This window comes from Drosophila virilis, chromosome X (assembly GCF_030788295.1).
Source record: "Drosophila virilis strain 15010-1051.87 chromosome X, Dvir_AGI_RSII-ME, whole genome shotgun sequence".
NCBI classification, from domain to species: domain Eukaryota; kingdom Metazoa; phylum Arthropoda; class Insecta; order Diptera; family Drosophilidae; genus Drosophila; species Drosophila virilis.
Window position 1 is genome coordinate 27,809,847 of NC_091543.1, and position 22,654 is coordinate 27,832,500.

Genomic DNA, 22,654 nt, shown 5'->3' on the forward strand with positions numbered 1-22,654 from the left:
GGTGTCTAAATAGTTTCTACGGTGTTTTATTGTTTCATAATTGAATATATTCAAAATAATAAATTATTTTGAATTAAGTAATCTTAAGGAGACCCCTTCAACCTGTTTATGTCCGTTTTAAGATCTCATTAAGATATCTCAATCAACATACAATATTATTCGGGGTTTTTTTTTTCAGGTGCCAGCGCCAAAAATTCAAAAAATCCCTTCGGAATTATTTAGTACATTATAGAGTTGGCACATGCAGCTAAAATACCAAAACATGCTGGGCACACTTGTTTGCTGCTGGTCATACTTTTGTTTATGTTCTGTTGTCATTTGTCTATTACAGTGTTGTTACAAACAGGGCAATGTACAATTGTACACTGCGTACAGTGGTGGTTAAAGATGAAGGTCCAATAAACAGCTGTTTGCTAACATTCAAAATTATCGATAGCAAGAACACAGCGACGCAGCAGCAGCAGCAGCAGCAGCATCAGCAGGCAGCAGCGCAGCCAGTGACAGTAGCAGCCAATATTATGCGAAACAAGAAATCTATAAAAAAGTAGAGCAGCAGCAGCAGCAGCAGCAGTTGGGGTGGGGTAAGCGGGGACAGCAAGCATGGAGCCTCCAGCGCATGTTACCGCAGCGGGCATCGTAACTGTTGTTGAGGGCGCAGCGGATGCTGAGCAAGACAGCCAAGTGACAACAACGCATAAGAATGACGGGCAAGCGGACAATGATGATGACGACGATGACGATGGTGGGGATGACGATGACGATGCCAAGGATGCCTACTTCGAGGCGCGCAATGGCAATGAAAGCGATGAGCTGGAAACGGCATTCCAAAGTGCGTTGACATTGGCCAGTGACGTCAGAGTGAATGTTAGCGATGCAGATGCAGATGCCGAGCACGATGAGAGCCATAGACGCACAGAGCAGCAGCCGGATATTGGACAGGTGCTGCAGCCAGAACCGGATGCCAGCGACGATGTTGTGATGCGCAACCACAGTAAGTGACCCACACGCTTTTCTCATTGTATTGGACTTGCTAATTTGCGCATCCTTTTAACAGCTCCAAGAGACTTGCAACATGAGACAAACAACGAAATTAGCCAGCTGGGAGCAGCGGCCGGCTCAACGGCTGCCAGCGACTCGTCACGACCACCAAATCAACATCAGGCGCTGCTCACGACCAAGTCCTGCGAGATGCCCGGCAGCACGGCATTGGCATCGGCATCGGCATCGGCGGCGACTCTATCGCCGAGTAGCTCGTGCAACGGCAGCATTGGCAGCGAGGGCAGCTGTAGTGTTGGCGGCGGTGCACGTCGCAAGTCCTGGACGCTGTCGCCCCAAAACGGTGGCTCCAAGAAGCGAACCAAACCAAGTTCGGCAGCCACAACAACGGCATCCAATGGTGATAGCTTCAATTTGTGGGTGGCGCGCGAATGCTTTGAGACGGTACCCGCCGAAATGGTGGACACACTGAGTGTTTCCGAACTTCAGGAGCAACAGGAGGAGGAGGAGCAGCACCAGCACCAACAGGAGGAGGAGGAGGATGATGATGATGTCGACGAAGAGGCGGCTGCCGTCGAGAGTCTGCTGGGCGCGGCAGCGGCTCTGCAGGCCAGCGCCTATTTGGGCGGCGGTGCGCAGGTTCGTCAAAAGCATCTGCGACAGCCTGCACAGCATCGTCCGCTAGAGCGCTCGTGGCCGCCACGCGCCATTGGACGCGAGCTAAAGCTTCAGGGTGATGTCTTCAAATTTGATATACTCGATACGGATGAGCGTATGCACCCGGAGGATGGGCCAAGTTACAGCGGTGCCAGCAGTAACAACAGCTCGCCGCTGCGCCTGCTCGGTCAGCCGCCGGAGGCCAGTCCGCCGCCCATGCGCTTTAAGCCGCTCATCCAGAAAAAGATTGGACCCGACAGCTACATCAATACGATCAGCACTCAGAAGGTGCCCGCCCATTTAACGTATGAGTTTCCCACGTTCCCCCTCCAGGAGCAGCACAACAGCATGGCCAGCACCAGCTCTGGCGCTAGCTGCAGCTCTGCTGTTGCCGCCGCCAATGGCCTGGGGGGCCATCACTTTCCCTATCTGCGACAGCATCGACCCCTGACGCGTGCCCTGTCCAATGGCAAGGGCGCCGGCGCCGGCACGGCCACGGATGAACCCTATCATCTGCCTGGCAGCAGCAGCAGCAGCAATTCGCCACGGCTGCTGCTTTCGCCCAAGCGTCAGCGCAGTCCACCCTCGGGCTGTTCCACGCGCAGCGTCTCTCCGCTGGATCTCAGCCTCAGTCCCGAGCAACACTCGCCCACACGCGGACGCGGCGTCGGTGGCCTGGAGTCAATTCTGCCGCTGCCCATGGCGCCGCCGTCCACTTTCCATGCGCAACGCCCTCAGCAGCGACTGTTAAAGCGCGTGGGCGGCGGCGGAGGAGCTGCCGCTGCAGCTGCTGGTGGGCTCATCTGTCCGCCCACGCCCACACATCATGCGCGCCGGCATGCGCGTCTGCAGGCCGTCACTGCCAATTCCAGCACTGCCGGCACAGTGGAGCCGAACTCTAGTCAAATGGATTATAACCAACTGCAGACACCGCCTGGCTCACCAGCTGGCGCGCGGTCAGCGGATGCGGATGCGGATGACAACAATGACATGTTGCACATAAGCAGCACACGTCTGCCCTCCATTCCGGAACGCAGTGCAGCAGCGGCGGCGGCGGCAGCGGCAGCGGCATCAGCTGCCGCAAGCGCTGGCGCGGGCGCGGGAGCTGGCATCATGGAGAGCGCCAGCGGCACGGATCCGCCTTTGCCGCCCGCATGGGAGGCACGCATGGACAGTCATGGGCGCATATTCTATATTGATCATACGACTCGCACCACATCCTGGCAGCGTCCTGGTCCCAGCACAGGTCCCGGCGGTCGCGAGCAGCACCATCGCCAGCAGCTGGATAGACGCTATCAGTCCATACGGCGCACCATCACCAACGAGAATCGCCTCTCGCTGCACGCCGCCGACCCGTCCACTGGCCATGGTCCCAGTCAGCTGTATAGTCTTCCTCGCCAGACAACTGCAACGGCGTCGTCCACAACTGTTGCCGCTGGCGCTGCTGGCGTTGGGACTGCGACTGGGGCTGGGACTGGGACTGGGGCAGCTGTGGCGCCCGGCTCGCTTAATCTGGCCATACATCCGGCGGTGCTGATGCTTTGCCGTCCCGACTTTTACTCTCTGCTGCACACGAACGAGGCGGCGTTGGCCATATACAATCGGAACGCGGCGCTCAAGCATATGGTAATGCGTATTCGTCGCGATCCGCAGTGCTTCCAGCGCTATCAATACAACAAGGATCTGGTGGCGCTTGTCAACACATTTGCCCAGCTGAGCCGCGAGCTGCCCTCCTGTTGGGAGACCAAAATGGATCAGTCCGGCAAACAGTTCTTCATCGATCACCAGCATCGCAAGACGTCCTTTATGGATCCTCGCCTGCCGCTCGAATGTCCACGCGTTGTGCGTCATCGCCAGCAGCAGCAGCAGCACCACCACCACCACCACCATCAACAACAATATTTGCAACAGCCGCAACCGGATCTGGTTGATGGCAATTGCCTGTCGGCCACCAGCGGCCACATCAACTCCAGCAGCTCCGGCAGTTCCGGCAGTTCTGGTGCAACGGTCTCGGGCGTACCGCCGCTGCCGCCACCCCGACCATGTCGGAACAGTCTTAATCAAGCTGCAGCCGCCGCCGCCGCCGCCGCTGCATCCACACACAACTGCACTACGGCGGCGGCCATTGCCTGCGCGCTGAGCCTGAGCGGCGCCGTCGGCGGCCCCAGCAGCAGCGGAGCCACTGCATCCGGTCCAGAGGATGTGCCGATAGCTTACAATGAAAAGGTGAGTACCAGAAACATAGTCTAAACTAATTATCCCAACAGAAACACATATCTCTGACAATAAAACTGACCGACTGACTGACTGATTGACTGATTGATGATCGAGGTACAGGTCAAACCGAAAGAGCTAAAAAGTTGTGGAAAGTGCATTTTAAAGATTTTATTAATAAAGTTCTAAGTTTTCTGCAATACGTGCCACAGGCAAGGCCGGGCAATGCCGGGCAATACTCGCTAGTTAGCAAGAGTTGTGTGGGTTTCAATTATAAATCGAACATTTCCAAAGTCTTGGCTCAGGTTTTGGCTCTTTCTCTTTAATAATCTCTCCCAAGCATATCCTAACATTTCGATTCTCTGTTTATCTTTTACGTCTCACACTTAATTGTAATCCATTTATTTTCTTGTCTTCATGGCAGGTAATCGCTTTTCTGCGTCAACCCAACATCTTGGAGATACTGCGCGAACGGCAGGGCCAGCATACGGTGTCCCGATCGCTGCGCGAAAAAATAAACATTCTGAGAGTTGAGGGCGTGCCCGCCCTGGAGCGTCTGGGCCACGATTTGCAATTGACAATATTGCTTAGGTAAGTGTCTATCATAATAAATACCAGATGATTGGGCTGGAAAAACTGATTGTTGTTGCGGGTTATTTGAGCCCTCCCCACTCACTCGACTTATCCTCTATATATAGAGGAAATTCGTGGATGTATTCCTGAGAAGCGTCTGAGCATGACTGATCCCATAAAATAGATACCATATTCTTGAACAGGACAGGGAACTTAGTCTATCTAGCCAATCTTCCGCTCGTCTGAAATATACATTCCCCTATGCAAAATGCAAAACGAGTTTATCATATTTTGTCAATATATTTATCCCATTGCCAAAATATCGAGAGACACGATTTACAGCGAATTTCGTATATATGCTTTTGTATATACAAATACATCAAAATTGAAAAATAACCTTGTATTTCATCCGAATACCATTTTTATGCCCAATTCGATCGGACAATAAGCACCGAAGCTCGTTAAGGGAAGAACTGCGCATTTATTCATGTTGCAAGAATGTCTTTACTGGTATTAGGGTATCTTCTAGTTGGGCACGCCTCGACTAGTTGATTTAAACTTCTTACTGCCAGTCACAGAAGTCACAGAAGTCACAGTCATAGCCATCAGTTGCACTTGGCAAAGGCTTTGGCACAAATTGCATTGCATTGCCGCGTCTTCATCGGCGAGCCGCGCGCCGCAATGGATCGATCGGTGGTCGGTTCGTGGTGTTGGTGGTTCTGTTGGTGGTGTTGATGGCGGTGTTGGTGGTGACTTGGTCGTCCTGCTTGAGTGCGCTCGGCGACGTTGTTGTTGAACGTGTGTGTGTGTGTGTGTGTGTTAATTGCATTTGAAAATCGCTGCGAAGGTTGTACGCTTATTTTCCAAAACACTTTTAATAACAACAACAACAACAGCAACAGCAACAACAACAGCAACAACAACAACAACAACAACAGCAACAACAACAACAACAACTTAAGCGAGGTTAGCAAAATATTTGTAAAGCTACAAATTGCCCGAACCTCCTACAGCACCAGCTCCTGAGCCATTAGCTGGCTAGCTGATATTTATTGTCTAATTGCCAATATTTCTTCAAAATGTTGACTCAACCACAACTATTGAGGAAATATGAGAACTATTCACATGCATTTTCTGACCTTAATCTGACATGTTGTTAATAGATTAAGCCACAGATTAGCTGGCATTATCCAAGACAGCTTCAAACGGCTCAGCCCCAACCAATTGAAATTGTTTGATTTAATTGCATTCGATTAGACAAATTATCGCGCTCCATTGCATCCCAAAAACCGGGCTACCAAATCCGAGCTGGCATTGCCGTGGGCGTGTCCACTCCATCTACCTGCTGCAAGTAAACACCAACATGTGCATGTTGATAAGATAAAAATGCATCTCACATTCAACTATTCTCTAAATGGGTTTGGGCCAGGATTGTTTAAATAAATTTTGAGTAAATAACAGGATCTTTTTTCAACTAAATTTGATTGAGTCTTCTTCAAAGTGGAGAAGGCCCATTAACAGGGTGTCCCATTTAAATGTTGCATACATTTTACTTCTTCATTCAGTATGTTGTCGCTTTACAATTTAGGGGAAGGCCCCTTAACAGGGTGTTCCATTTAAATGTTGCATACATTTTACTTCTTTTAGTTTGCTATAGCTTATTTTTGTTTGTTCGAGCTTGTCTGAAGATTCCCTAAAAGAAATTGATGAATAGATCTATATATACCCATATATATATATATTAGATTTATGAGAAATTGTTCTTCTAGAGATATTGTAGCATATATCAATTCGATACTGATTAAGTTTGGTTCTTATATGTGGATTATGGTAGAGCTCGTAAATGCCAAGTTTAGTTTAGATATCTAAAAAAAAACTAAAAGCTATATGACATACTGGACCCATGTCAATGCTTTTATCTAGGCAACGTGAAGAAGATATTTTTCCACAAAATTGTCTATTGGCTAAGGGAAAGTGCTCGTAAAAAAAGAGGAGCCTTTTCTACACATTATTGTTAAATGATATTGCTTTCACAACACTTGAATGTATAGCAAAGCTTTAACATCTGGCCTCATGCATAATTCCTCTCACTCTCTCTCCCGCCCAACTCCGAAATCACGAATTGTACAGATCTGACGCAAGAGTCACCCTGTACGAACACAGCTTACCATCATATTACGGTTTTTCATAAATGATGTGTAAAATTTAGTGTTAGCCGCGCCCCTTTCACAGAGAATCCAAAAATACTAGTTAGCCTTGCGCTTGCCACTCCACTTTTAATATTCATGCTAATCCCTTGAAGAGGAGACGCGACGAGACGCTGTTTAACCCAATTTCAGTTCAGTTGTATTTTGTTTTTTTTTTTTTTTTTGGGGCTGCGGCCGGCGACAAATGAGCGTTGCCAATAAACCATAATTTATTGGCTAGGCAGGGTTTCAGCGCCGGCTTCAGCTGCAGCGTTCCGACTCGGGGTGGGGGTGTGGCAACGACGTCATCGTCATTATTGGCAACGCTGCTGCCGCTGCTGTTGCTCATGATGATGATGATGATGATCATTGGGGCAGCGTTTTTGTCACAACTGAAGCGTTGACAAGCTTTCAGCTTTTCAGTTATTGTTGAGGGTCTATTTGTGTTTGTTATTTGACCCATTGAAGGAGACTCTTGCCCGTTGCTTGCTGTCGTCTCGCATGGTTTACAGTTCATTGGGCTTGGGCCTGGGCGTGCTAAATGCATGACGCGCCTTTAGGTCAAACTACCAGCCCCCACTCCTAGCCAGACCCAGTCAGAGGGACGCCCCCTCGCTCCCAGAATACAAAAACAAAAAATAATATCAGCCGGCGATCGGCTGATGAGCCACAGCTTTAACCATGACCAACGCCACAGTCGTCATCGTTGCACACATGCCTCGGCCCTCTGGCGGTCGGCGCAATCGTAATCAAAAAAAAAAAAAAAAAAAAACTGCACCACCCATGAGTCAGTCACAGCCCCCCCCCGTTAGCCCAGAGCCGCGCAGCCGCCGTCGGCGTCGTCAGCGTCTATTGGTTCTTGAAGCGGTAGCCGCGGCAGCAGCTGCTGCTGACGTCGGCGCAGCAGAACTTAAAGTTCGGCAATTGTTCGTCTGCGCTTCGGCTGCACTTCGGCACACACAAACATAGAAAAGAACTACAATTAAATAATTTTCTTTGCTCTGTTGTTGTTGTTGTTGTTGTTTATTTTGTGCGCTTGCTTAATTTCATTTCCAATTCCATATTTATCGGCTGGGCGCTAGACAAAACGCGTCCATTCTGCGTTTGCTATTCGACATTAAAAAATGCGCCGGGTTCGCGCCTCGGCCTCGCACAAAAACTAACTCCGACTCCGATTCCGACTCCGACTCCGATCTTGTTGTTGTTTTAGTTCTCGTTCGATTTCGCGCGCCTCTTTAAACTGAAAAAAAAAAACTGACACCAAACCAAAAACAAAAAAAAAACTCAAAAAAAAAACAGAAGCATTTTAACTGTCAGCGCGTGCAAGTCGCCGCAGTGTCGAAAATAACAACAAGCGAAAAAAAAAAACAAAAATCATAAATAAATAAATATACGAAAAAAAACTAAGAACTACTTAATATTAAATTAAAACTGTGAGCTTGTTTTTTTTAGTTTATTAATTTTTTACTGTGCTGTGAACAGTTCTGATAGAATTTCAAGCATTCAACGGCATGTTCAAGCATCCAGAGGTCAAGGCTCTGGGCGTACTACAAAATGGGCTTTCTATCCAAGGCCGCCTACATTGTGTGGGCCGTGTAAGTAACTAACCTAGCCCAATATCCCAAGCTCTCTTCTGTGTGCCTGTGCTGCCCCCAACCCTTGGCCCGCCCTCGGGTCAGCCGGTTGTGTGTCAACAAATATACTCGGAGTGGAGCTTAAATCATGACTAAATTTGTGCGAATTACTTGCATTTGTGAAATACATACAAAGTCGGGTGTAAAGATACACAGCACTTGGCCAAAGCAATCCCATTACATTTTGCTCACATATCCCACTTTTTTTAAAACATTTTTTAGATTATTTTCTAAGATTCTTGTGTTGAGCTTTTAAGTATCTTCTACAAAGTAGAGCACATAAATCAATTGGAGGAGCACTATAATATTTGAAATCTTATAACTATTCGAAATGCAGGCAAGAAGAATCGAAGACCGAATATTTATATTAGAATATTAGAATTTGTAACTTAGCTTAGCCCTTGCCCTTTTAGGCCAAGCTTTAAACTTGATTTAAAGTTTCGTTAAAAGCTGGCGAAAGTTTTCTTCAAGGCATTGGCAAGACAACAAAGCTTTGTTTTGTAGTTTTCCAAACAACGATCTTCAGAAAAGAAAAACCAGCCAGAAAAACAAAAAAAAAAAAACAAACCAAACCGCAATTGCTGAAGGAATTTGAAAGCGTTCTGCAAAGCATTTAAGTAGATCAATAGATCAGGTGAATTTCAAATTTCAAAATTGCCTAACCGTAAAGATAAACCCAGTCCATATCTATCCATCTATGCATCTATGCATTTATTGTATTCAAGCGGCACGGACAAGTACGTCAACATCCTGAGTTCTCGTATTACACGCTTGCATTCCACATTTATTTGCCATACACAACGCGAAATAAGCGCCAAATGAATCATTTGCCATTTGAATGGCCACAAATAACGCGTATCCAGCAATTTTCAAATGCCCCAAAGTTGCAGAGGAAGCACGGCAATGCGCAGTTCCTTGCCACATGTTGCAGTTCTCACGATTCTGTTCTGTTGCCGCATTGCCACCCAGAGAAGACGCTAACCTGAACTGTCTATCAAGTGTCCCAGTTTCTGGTTACTGCTTAAATCTGGAATGCAACGCAAACAACATCGCCATCTTTTCTAAATCTGGTCAATTCTCTGGTCGCCGCTGCCCGACTCGAATATACCCTGCAAATCTTCTAGCTACCCTTTGTTGTCCCCTCGCCATTTTGAATAGCTTCCATCTTTGCAGATTGTATCTTTTTTCTTTCGCGAAAGCTGTACATCCTTTTGATCAGTGTACTCTATATAGGATGACCAAATTGTTCGAGCTGTGCTGTTAAGAAACGTTGTTAAAAAATCGATAAATTCCGATATTATATCGATAAGCATTCAACATGTTCTACAAGAACTCTTTTTATGCCCTTTCTGCTGGCCACTTGCCAGGGAGCACAGGGTATTAAAACATTATCCAATTGTTGTTGGCTCCAATTACTTAGGACTGGCTCAAGGATCCGGCGAGAGTCCGGCTGAAGTGCCTTTCGCTCGTATTGCACAACAATCGAAATCAATTGAGTTCCGAAACATGTTGGGCTCTTATCGAGGCACTCGTCGAATTGCGGCTGTCCACATTGTAAATTGGTGACAATCGAACAACTGTTGCAACTGCCACCGGATTACCCATGGGCCCCCTCTTCCCCTTCCCCCTGCGACTTGCGACATCGGTTTTTTTTTTTTTTTTTGATTAAATTCGTAATACCCCCACAATGGCTTTATCTAGCCATATGCCTTATCAATGCTATCGGGCCCTGCTCTCATGCCCTCCCCGCTTCCCCCCCTACTCCCTCGCTCTTTCGCTTACTCCCGCTCTCTCCTAACTGCACGGGTTTTACTGCAGCACCTACGCTCGAGCTCGAGAACTTGCGCAGACCTCAGTTGGTATTTTTTTTGTTCGGTTCTCGGATCGTCTACATTTCGCTTGTGGCTGCTAGAACTTTGGGTTGTTTTTTGTTGAAATTAAAAACTTAATTAAATTCTTTGAAGTACACCAATTGAGTATCCAGCGGGGCCTTGCAACCAGCCAAGGGTTGCGTCAATCAAATGGGACTCTTTTCCAAGTTCAGCTATACCTATAATACCATGTGGGCCAAGTGAGTGTTGTTGTCGTTGTTGTTGTTGTTGTTGTTGTTGTTGTTGCGGAAGAGACCAGCATAAAGCGTCTCATATTTTCATGATGTACGAACATATTTTGCATACTGCACATACGTATGTAACATACATTTACTCTGCATATTTCTGGAATTTTGTTTTGTTTTTGTTTTGGAAGTTGAGCCTGGGAATATCTTTGAATGACATGCATACATACATAGTTCGTATGTGCCTTGTATGCATTTGCAGTGTTCCGGTGACGTCTTGTTACCAGAGCTGGAATCAGAGACAGCTAGAATTTCGAATAGGTTGCGGCTACAGCATATGTTGCCCACAATAGATACACAAAGAAGACTATTTATTTGTCTACCAATATATATTATATATAATGTAATGGGCATTTAATACAAAAACACAGCTGCATTTTTGCCTAAGTACTCAGTTTTTCACCTATTTTCCGCTCACAATTGTGGATTTGTCAATAGAGCTAAAACAGATATTAATAGATATATCATTTGATATGATATTATATTTAAATTGCTTTGAGAATTAAAACGAATAATATTGAAATACTAAGCTATTCTGCCAACTTTATTTAGTTGATAAATATGAGATATGAGGTGTACTCGTTCAACGCATTCTACTTACATAAACATAAATCTCATTGTGAAGTTTTCTATTTGCTTTTGTTTTGTTTTTTTTGGATTACATTCATGATTATGCATCCGGCTAGTTGCTTTCTGATAAGCCGTGCATACATGAGTTAGTTCTTGCAAAGTGGTTCAATAGCCCTTTCTGATAAAAGGGTATACATATGTATGAGATATACCTACAGTCGTGGTCAAAATAATGTGCACATTGCCACAACTCACATGGACTGCCGTATATATTGGAAATTCGAATGCAAATTAGTTGGACATCAAAATTAAAGGGAATATCTTGTGGTTCGGAGTTACTTGCATGTCCCCTCTCTCACTCTGGTATTTCGTGCCATGCATTTGCCCCCTTCCGTATAAGTGCATGTTCCAGAAGAACGGAAGATCGCCGAGCTAATTCAATTAAGTTTGACCGCACCCAAAACGGTTGCTACAAATCATGTTTGTCATCGGTCGAGTAAGTAGAACAGGGAAGATGACACCACCGAGCGCAGCACCACACGCACGCACCACTGTGGGCGACGCGCGCCCGCATTGATCGCGTTTAAAGTCGCGCGCGTTTTCGGCGCTTTTAATTTAAGTTAATTGCAATTTCCTGTGCTGGTGTTTTTTTTTTTTTTTTCGTTTTTCGTTTTTCGGTTAATAATTTGTTAACTTTAGTCAATTTTGAAAGTAATTTGACACGGCTCAAATTATATTGCCGATCAGTTACCAATTCGAATTAACATTATTTTAGTTTGTTTTTGATGTTTGTTTTTTTCTTTTCATTTTTTTTTGGAAATTAGTCATTTCCGTGCCGCGCGAAAGAGGCGTTAATTGCACTCAAACTGTTGTCACTAGTTGCACGGCGTCACGCCCCGCACCAGCAACTGACCCCCCCCCCCCCTCTCTGTCTCTCCCTCAGAGCGATCGCCATAATTTGTATTATTAATTGACCAATTTTCAAATTCAAGTTGAAGGTCAAAAAGTAAGCGCGAAATAGCACAGAAAAAAAAAAACGCAACTCGAATTCAAATTATGAATCGGCAATTAGAATATACACGCAGTGCCAGATATATTGGAGCCCAGCATATTATTGGAGTCCACGATTTCTGGCCGAACACCGAAGCCCGTTGGGAAAAGTGCCGAGTGCCAAGGTCCGCTGCGGTCAGCTTAAATTCTTCCGGCTGCGCTTTTTTGTTTTTTTCGTTTCCCCATATTTATTTTTTCTGTTTGTTTTTCGATCATTTGTTTTGCCGTTTTTCAAATGGAAAATCAAGGCACAGTTTGATGCGGGTTGCAATTTATTTTTGTGCTTTTCATATTTACCTTGCGGAAAGCCTAGCATATGCCAACGAGAGTTCATATCCGGATATATGAACATATATCTAAGTAAAAATTGCAGAATCAATCATAAGATTATAATATGCTTGTTAAATGGCAACCCTGCTTGTAATCAAAACGATAAATGACTAGGTGGCAACGCTTTTGCTGTACAGGACGTCGCCTTTTGAAAACAACTGACATTTAGCCCCATTTCTGTCTTATATGCAAACAAATACATTTATCAATGTTTAACAATGTCATTTTTAATATTTGCCTTTATTGTTGGTGAATATTTCATTAACTGATAAGCCTTGGCTAGAAAATATCGATAGATACAACAGGAATTTATAAATCAATCGATTTACGCTCAAGAGACCTCATAATTATAAAATGATCAATTCTTTAGCTGATCGATAGAAGATGAGAAATGGTAGCGTTGTCATCAGCTGATTATTGGAATCGATAAACGATAAACGTTAATCGATAAATCACTGTGACATCCACATCGATCCATAAACTGTTATTGCACTGTGACAGGGTATTGGGCAGTCGGCTGCACTCGATAAGTGCCGCCGTAGCTGCTAATAGGTCTCATTAGTAGATTGTCAGCTTAGCTAGTGGGAAAACGGAGAGCTAATCAATTGCGGCCATTGAAAAATGTGTCCATTAGTTAACGCCTGGCCCGGCTGGAGCCGGGTCAGAAATAATGTTCATGTTTTGACAAGTGCATTCAATGCCAGAGCTCAGCGTGACCTTTCTCCTAATCTCTCTCTCTCTCTCTCTCTCTTTTTTGTTGTGCAGCCTCTTCGAGCAGGAGATCATGAGCTATGTTCCGATTGAGGAGCGCAGTCCACAGGGCTCGCCGGTGCTCAGCTCCCGGATGCCGCAACGGGCGCCGCCGCCATTCCGTCGCGACTTTGAGGCCAAGCTGCGCAGCTTCTACCGTAAGCTGGAGTCCAAGGGCTACGGCCAGGGGCCACACAAACTGAAGTAAGTGAATGCCCAAATATGTGGCTGCTGCAGGCTCTTATCAATGTTCTTTTGCAGATTGCACATCCGACGCAGCCATCTGCTGGAGGACGCATTCCGTCGTATAATGTCCGCCAACAAGAAGGATCTGCAGCGCGGCCGGCTGGCCGTGCTGTGGGACACAGAGGAGGGCCTCGACTATGGCGGGCCGTCGCGCGAATTCTTCTTTCTGCTGTCCCGTGAACTGTTCAATCCCTACTACGGCTTGTTCGAGTACTCCGCCAACGATACGTACACCGTGCAGGTGTCGCCGTTGTCGGCCTTTGTGGACAACTGCCACGACTGGTTCCGGTTTAGCGGGCGCGTCCTGGGCCTCGCACTGGTCCATCAATATCTGCTGGACGCGTTCTTCACGCGTCCCTTCTACAAGGCGCTGCTGCGTCTGCCGGTCGCCCTCAGCGATCTGGAGTCGCTGGACAACGAGTTCCATCAGTCGCTGCAGTGGATACGGGACAATGATATTGGCACTGGCATTGATCTGGGGCTGACCTTCTGCGTTACCGAGGAGCTGCTGGGGCGCGTTGTTGAGCGCGAACTGAAGCCGGGCGGCAAGAATCTCATTGTGAATGAGAAGAACAAGAAGGAGTATCTGGAGCGAATGATCAAATGGCGCTTGGAGCGCGGCGTCCAGGAGCAAACGGAGTCGCTGGTGCGCGGCTTCTACGAGGTGGTTGACTCGCGGCTGGTCTCCGTCTTTGATGCACGCGAACTGGAGCTGGTTATAGCCGGCACCGCCGAGATCGATACCAACGATTGGCGCCTAAACACCGAATACCGTTCCGGCTACCATGACAACCATCAGGTGATCATCTGGTTCTGGCAGGTGATCGAGCGCTTCAGCAATGAGCAGCGGCTGCGCCTGCTGCAGTTCGTCACGGGCACATCCAGCATACCGTACGAGGGCTTCTCGGCGCTGCGCGGCTCCACCGGACCGCGCCGCTTCTGCATCGAGAAATGGGGCAAGCCGAACGCTCTGCCCCGCGCCCACACCTGCTTCAATCGGCTCGACCTGCCGCCCTATCCCACGCCCGAGCTGCTCTACGAGAAGCTGCTGCTGGCCGTCGAGGAAACCAATACCTTTGGCATCGAGTGAATCCGCCAGACACTAATTGCCATGTCGAGGATGATTGTGGATTCGGCTCTAGATTTGCACTTGCCATTTTGCAGCTGATGCGTGATATTTGTTGGTGTTTGCATCTTCTTATTTGATTTATTTTCCTTAGCCCAGCGCATTGCTTATTATTTTTATTATTTTTTTTATTTTATTTTTTTTTTATATTATTATTATTATTGCTTTTTTTTTCCATTGTATTTATTGTATGTATTAGTGGCTTCGGGCTGGCATATTGTTGTTGCCAGCAATTCGATTAGCTCAACAGACTGTTTTTTTTTTGTTTGTTTACCCCACAGCAAATGATCGTATATATCACATATATATAACTATATATATTAATTATTCTTATATATTGTATTATGCTGGCGAATCGCGTTGCTTGCAAATTTCAACTTTGCCGCTTTGATTTTGCCGTTACCGTTACTGTTACCGTTACCTCAACAACATTTTTGCCAGCGCCCAAATGCGCCGCACTTTGCAGTCATTAGACGTAAGATACACACACACACACACACACACAGACACACACACACACACAGACACAGACAGGCCTCTGAACCAATGCGAAAATGCATTCTCTAGCGCTTAGGAAGCCCACACAACTCTTGGACTTGGAACTAATGAACTAAAGTTCGTTCCGTTGAACTTGTTTACTTAAAAGCTGCCTAAAGGAACTTTGCAACTTACAACTTACAACTTAAAGCTCGTCGTTAAAGCCTAGCGAAACTTTGAATCGTTTTTCTTAGCATTCCAAAAAAAAAAAAAAAAAAAACCAAAAAAAAACTCTGAACAAAACTGATTAAAAACACGGAAAACTTTAATTCAAGGTGATAAAAAACCGTTGATAAATTCTACGCCAATACTTAAATAGCTTGTAATTTCTTAGCCTTAAAAAAAAAATCTCCTTAGATGTGTGCGTTATTAGCTATGCATTCCATTTAGGAATTGAAAGATTGAAGATACGTATGTTAGTTATAATATTTCGAACTAAAACTTATACTGAATTCGTAACAAATAAGTGAACTGTTTTTAAATTTACAAAAATTATTGAAAACCCGATTGTACGACTACAAATATATATATATATATATATATATATATATATACCCGAATGCATAAAGGTATATGTGTATATATATATATATATATATATAGAGCATATGATCAGGTTGATACCCAATACAAATTGGTCCAATGCGTTGCTTTGGCTTTATTGGTTTTTTCGGCGCATACAAATTAATCTTAACCACAAATCAAAATAACGAAATTTATTAGCAAACATTCAATGAAAATGCATACAAATTTTTAATATTAGCATTAAAAAATGAACAAATAAATTTGAAAAAAAAAAGAAAGAAAACTAACTAATAAATGGTGATTTGTTTACATGTATTTTGGCATTAGTTAAGCGCAAGTTAAGCAAAGTGGAAAAAGCGAGACAGAGGTAGGAAGTGAGTTAGAGCAGGATAGAAAAACGCTTTTTTGAACTATCTACGAGTATATTGATAATTGAGAACGTTTTATTGTATTATTATGTGCGTGTATTTATTGAATAAATTAACTATAATTAACGAATTAATAAATGTGAGCCTTTTACTTGAAAAGCCAAATGCTATCTTTGTATTTTAAATGCCCTAACTAAGAACTTTGTTTATTTAGAGCTCCACACATGAAGACACATTCCTGATTTGGACAAAATTACAAAACAATGCGAAAACTCCAAATAAAACCATGGAGCTTCACATATTTAAGGTCACATAAGGTCGCTTCGGATATATAAGGTCACATTTAAAGAAGACAAGAAATTACGTTTAAAACAAATAAATAAATAAATAAAATAAATAACCAAATACCTCTTTTTACTGCTACCAAGGCACATTTCTTGGCAATCAAGATTAATATAAAACAAGCAAGAGGTTCTTGTGGGGAGCTCCCGACTAGGGCATACCCTGAACCCTCTTCTACCAACATCAAATGCATATATATATATTGTATTTTAGAAGCTATATGTCAAGCTTGGGGACTCTAGCTCTTATTATTTACCAAAATTGTCCAAAAAACAGGATATCGATATCGATTTTTATCGATTGCTTGGAAACGGAGTAAGTTATCGATTATCGGAAACAAACTCGATCAGCGCAGGCACTAGGAGCACCTAAATCTAAAATGTCAAGTCTATAGCTCTTATATGTTCTGAGATCCTTGCGTACGGATTTGGATTTCGCACAAATACAATATACCCTTATACCCATTTTTAATGGGTTCCGCGCAGAGTTTTATGCCGAGATATTATGTCGTTTTGGAACGTCATATCTCCGCGCTATTTCCCGAGATATTATGTCGGTTTAAAACGTCATATCTCCCCGCGGAGCTATTGCCCGAGATATTATGTCGTTTTGGAACGTCATATCTCCGCGCTATTACCCGAGATATTATGTCGTTTTGGAACGTCATATCTCCCCGCGGAGCTATTACCCGAGATATGATGTTGGTTTGGAACGTCATATCTCCCCGCGGAGCTATTGCCCGAGATATTATGTCGTTTTGGAACGTCATATCTCCGCACGGATCTATTACCCGAGATATTATGTCGTTTTGGAACGTCATATCTCCGCGCTATTACCCGGGATATTATGTCGTTTTGGAACGTCATATCTCCCCGCGGAGCTATTGCCTGAGATATTATGTCGTTTTGGAACGTCATATCTCCGCGCTATTACCCGGGATATTATGTCGTTTTGGAACGTCATATCTCCCCGCGGAGCTATTACCCGAGATATTATGTCGTTTTGGAACGTCATATCTCCGCGCTATTACCCGGGATATTATGTCGTTTTGGAACGTCATATCTCCCCGTGGATCTATTACCCGAGATATTATGTCGTTTTGGAACGTCATATCTCCGCGCTATTACCCGGGATATTATGTCGTTTTGGAACGTCATATCTCCCCGCGGAGCTATTGCCCGAGATATTATGTCGTTTTGGAACGTCATATCTCCGCACGGATCTATTACCCGAGATATTATGTCGTTTTGGAACGTCATATCTCCCCGCGGAGCTATTGCCCGAGATATTATGTCGTTTTGGAACGTCATATCTCCGCGCTATTACCCGGGATATTATGTCGTTTTGGAACGTCATATCTCCCCGTGGATCTATTACCCGAGATATTATGTCGTTTTGGAACGTCATATCTCCGCGCTATTACCCGGGATATTATGTCGTTTTGGAACGTCATATCTCCGCGCGGAGCTATTTCCCGAGATATTAAGTCGTTTTGGAACGTCATATCTCCGCGCGGAGCTGTTACCCGAGATATTATGTCGTTTTGGAACGTCATATCTCCGCGCTATTAACCGAGATATTATGTTGTTTTGAAACGTCATATCTCCGCGCGGAGCTATTTCCCCAGATATTATGTCGTTTTGGAACGTCATATCTCCGCGCTATTACCCGGGATATTATGTCGTTTTGGAACGTCATATCTCCGCGCGGAGATATTACCCGAGATATTATGTCGTTTTGGAACGTCATATCTCCACGCTATTACCCGAGATATTATGTCGTTTTGGAACGTCATATCTCCGCGCGGAGCTATTTCCCGAGATATTAAGTCGTTTTGGAACGTCATATCTCCGCGCGGAGCTATTTCCCGAGATATTATGTCGTTTTGGAACGTCATATCTCCGCGCGGAGCTGTTACCCGAGATATTATGTCGTTTTGGAACGTCATATCTCCGCGCTATTACCCGGGATATTATGTCGTTTTGGAACGTCATATCTCCCCGCGGAGCTATTACCCGAGATATTATGTCGTTTTGGAACGTCATATCTCCGCGCGGAGCTATTTCCCGAGATATTATGTCGTTTTGGAACGTCATATCTCCGCGCGGAGCTGTTACCCGAGATATTATGTCGTTTTGGAACGTCATATCTCCGCGCTATTACCCGGGATATTATGTCGTTTTGGAACGTCATATCTCCGCGCAGAGCTATTGCCCGAGATATTATGTCGTTTTGGAACGTCATATCTCCGCGCGGAGCTATTTCCACAGATATTATGTCGTTTTGGAACGTCATATCTCCGCGCTATTACCCGGGATATTATGTCGTTTTGGAACGTCATATCTCCGCGCTATTACCCGAGATATTATGTCGTTTTGAAACGTCATATCTCCGCGCGGAGCTATTTCCACAGATATTATGTCGTTTTGGAACGTCATATCTCCGCGCTATTACCCGGGATATTATGTCGTTTTGGAACGTCATATCTCCGCGAGGAGCTATTACCCGAGATATTATGTCGTTTTGGAACGTCATATCTCCGCGCTATTACCCGGGATATTATGTCGTTTTGGAACGTCATATCTCCGCGCAGAGCTATTACCCGAGATATTATGTCGTTTTGGAACGTCATATCTCCGCGCTATTACCCGGGATATTATGTCGTTTTGGAACGTCATATCTCCGCGAGGAGCTATTACCCGAGATATTATGTCGTTTTGGAACGTCATATCTCCGCGCTATTACCCGGGATATTATGTCGTTTTGGAACGTCATATCTCCGCGCAGAGCTATTACCCGAGATATTATGTCGTTTTGGAACGTCATATATCCGCGCTACTACCCGGGATATTATGTCGTTTTGGAACGTCATATCTCCGCGAGGAGCTATTACCCGAGATATTATGTCGTTTTGGAACGTCATATCTCCGCGCTATTACCCGGGATATTATGTCGTTTTGAAACGCCATATCTCCGCGCAATTACCCGAGATATTATGTCGTTTTGGAACGTCATATATCCGCGCTACTACCCGGGATATTATGTCGTTTTGGAACGTCATATCTCCGCCCTATTTCCCGAGATATTATGCCGTTTTGGAACGTCATATCTCCGCGCTACTACCCGGGATATTATGTCGATTTGGAACGTCATATCTCCGCGCTATTATTCGGGATATTATGTTGTTTTGGAACGTCATATCTCCGCCCTATTTCCCGAGATATTATGCCGTTTTGGAACGTCATATCTCCGCGCTACTACCCGGGATATTATGTCGATTTGGAACGTCATATCTCCGCGCTATTATTCGGGATATTATGTCGTTTTGGCACGTCATATCTCCGCTCTATTACCCGGGATATTATGTCGTTTTGGAACGCCATATCTCCGCGCAATTACCCGAGATATTATGTCGTTTTGGAACGTCATATCTCCGCGCGGAGCTATTTCCCGAGATATTATGTCGTTTTGGAACGTCATATCTCCGCGCGGAGCTATTTCCCGAGATATTATGTCGTTTTGGAACGTCATATCTCCGCGCGGAGCTATTACCCGAGATATTATGTCGTTTTGGAACGTCATATCTCCGCGCTATTACCCGGGATATTATGTTGTTTTGGAACGCCATATCTCCGCGCAATTACCCGAGATATTATGTCGTTTTGGAACGTCATATCTCCGCGCGGAGCTATTTCCCAAGATATTATGTCGTTTTGGAACGTCATATCTCCGCGCGGAGCTATTTCCCGAGATATTATGTCGTTTTGGAACGTCATATCTCCGCGCGGAGCTATTTCCCGAGATATTATGTCGTTTTGGAACGTCATATCTCCACCCTATTATCCGGGATATTATGTCGTTTTGAAACGTCATATCTCCGCGCTATTATTCGGGATATTATGTCGTTTTGGCACGTCATATCTCCGCGAGGAGCTATTACCCGAGATATTATGTCGTTTTGGAACGTCATATCTCCGCGCTATTACCCGGGATATTATGTCGTTTTGGAACGTCATATCTCCGCGCAGAGCTATTACCCGAGATATTATGTCGTTTTGGAACGTCATATATCCGCGCTACTACCCGGGATATTATGTCGTTTTGGAACGTCATATCTCCGCGAGGAGCTATTACCCGAGATATTATGTCGTTTTGGAACGTCATATCTCCGCGCTATTACCCGGGATATTATGTCGTTTTGAAACGCCATATCTCCGCGCAATTACCCGAGATATTATGTCGTTTTGGAACGTCATATATCCGCGCTACTACCCGGGATATTATGTCGTTTTGGAACGTCATATCTCCGCCCTATTTCCCGAGATATTATGCCGTTTTGGAACGTCATATCTCCGCGCTACTACCCGGGATATTATGTCGATTTGGAACGTCATATCTCCGCGCTATTATTCGGGATATTATGTTGTTTTGGAACGTCATATCTCCGCCCTATTTCCCGAGATATTATGTCGTTTTGGAACGTCATATCTCCGCGCTACTACCCGGGATATTATGTCGATTTGGAACGTCATATCTCCGCGCTATTATTCGGGATATTATGTCGTTTTGGCACGTCATATCTCCGCTCTATTACCCGGGATATTATGTCGTTTTGGAACGACATATCTCCGCGCAATTACCCGAGATATTATGTCGTTTTGGAACGTCATATCTCCGCGCGGAGCTATTTCCCGAGATATTATGTCGTTTTGGAACGTCATATCTCCGCGCGGAGCTATTTCCCGAGATATTATGTCGTTTTGGAACGTCATATCTCCGCGCGGAGCTATTACCCGAGATATTATGTCGTTTTGGAACGTCATATCTCCGCGCTATTACCCGGGATATTATGTCGTTTTGGAACGCCATATCTCCGCGCAATTACCCGAGATATTATGTCGTTTTGGAACGTCATATCTCCGCGCGGAGCTATTTCCCAAGATATTATGTCGTTTTGGAACGTCATATCTCCGCGCGGAGCTATTTCCCGAGATATTATGTCGTTTTGGAACGTCATATCTCCGCGCGGAGCTATTTCCCGAGATATTATGTCGTTTTGGAACGTCATATCTCCACCCTATTATCCGGGATATTATGTCGTTTTGAAACGTCATATCTCCGCGCTATTATTCGGGATATTATGTCGTTTTGGCACGTCATATCTCCGCGCGGAGCTATTTCCACAGATATTATGTCGTTTTGGAACGTCATATCTCCGCGCTATTACCCGGGATATTATGTCGTTTTGGAACGCCATATCTCCGCGCAATTACCCGAGATATAATGTCGTTTTGGAACGTCATATCTCCGCGCGGAGCTATTTCCCGAGATATTATGTCGTTTTGGAACGTCATATCTCCGCGCGGAGCTATTTCCCGAGATATTATGTCGTTTTGAAACGTCATATCTCCCGCAGATCTATTTCCCGAGATATTATGTCGTTTTGGAACGTCATATCTCCGCGCTATTACCCGGGATATTATGTCGTTTTGGAACGTCATATCTCCGCGCGGAGCTATTTCCCGAGATATTATGTCGTTTTGGAACGTCATATATCCGCGCTACTACCCGGGATATTATGTCGTTTTGGAACGTCATATCTCCGCGCGGAGCTATTTCCCGAGATATTATGTCGTTTTGGAACGTCATATATCCGCGCTACTACCCGGGATATTATGTCGTTTTGGAACGTCATATCTCCGCGCTATTATTCGGGATATTATGTCGTTTTGGAACGTCATATCTCCGCCCTATTTCCCGAGATATTATGCCGTTTTGGAACGTCATATCTCCGCGCTACTACCCGGGATATTATGTCGATTTGGAACGTCATATCTCCGCGCTATTATTCGGGATATTATGTCGTTTTGGCACGTCATATCTCCGCTCTATTACCCGGGATATTATGTCGTTTTGGAACGCCATATCTCCGCGCAATTACCCGAGATATTATGTCGTTTTGGAACGTCATATCTCCGCGCGGAGCTATTTCCCGAGATATTATGTCGTTTTGGAACGTCATATCTCCGCGCGGAGCTATTTCCCGAGATATTATGTCGTTTTGAAAAGTCATATCTCCGCGCGGAGCTATTACCCGAGATATTATGTCGTTTTGGAACGTCATATCTCTCTCTTTCGCACCGACCTCGATTTTGAAAAAAAAACGTGATGTGACCCCTTGCCATTTTGTCGATTGTCAAAATTTTGAATTAGTCGCAATAACCATGCTGTTAAGATGCGAAGCAGACGCGCATGAATGTGTGTTTGTACTTGTATAGAGAAATTCTTAAAGATGCTGCTTTATTCAATTGCGCAGTTGCATATAACTTTGGTTTTTTTAACCGAGATTTATGAAATTTTCTACAGTATATCTAATTGTATCATAGAATATTTGTGTATACTGAAAAAGACAATTATTGCATTTAAATTTTTGC

At 44.9% G+C, this 22,654-nt stretch overlaps 1 protein-coding gene across 3 annotated transcripts; it reads left to right on the top strand.

The window, feature by feature from the left end:
• The first annotated feature begins 299 nt into the window (after positions 1-299).
• Hecw (Hecw ubiquitin protein ligase) lies at positions 300-16,016 on the top strand. Of its 3 annotated transcripts, XM_002055008.4 has the most exons (5): positions 300-991; positions 1,055-3,879; positions 4,292-4,458; positions 13,092-13,280; positions 13,338-16,016. In XM_002055008.4, exons 1-5 carry the CDS (start codon positions 601-603, stop codon positions 14,410-14,412), a joined length of 4,647 nt encoding a protein of 1,548 aa, XP_002055044.2. In that variant the 5' UTR covers positions 300-600; the 3' UTR covers positions 14,413-16,016. The 3 variants fall into 3 exon arrangements, with proteins under 3 accessions (XP_002055044.2, XP_015026509.1, XP_070063556.1); XM_015171023.3 differs by lacking the exons at positions 300-991; positions 1,055-3,879; positions 4,292-4,458 and adding an exon at positions 7,733-8,221; XM_070207455.1 differs by lacking the exons at positions 300-991; positions 1,055-3,879; positions 4,292-4,458 and adding an exon at positions 10,173-10,331.
• Positions 16,017-22,654: the final 6,638 nt, after the last annotated feature.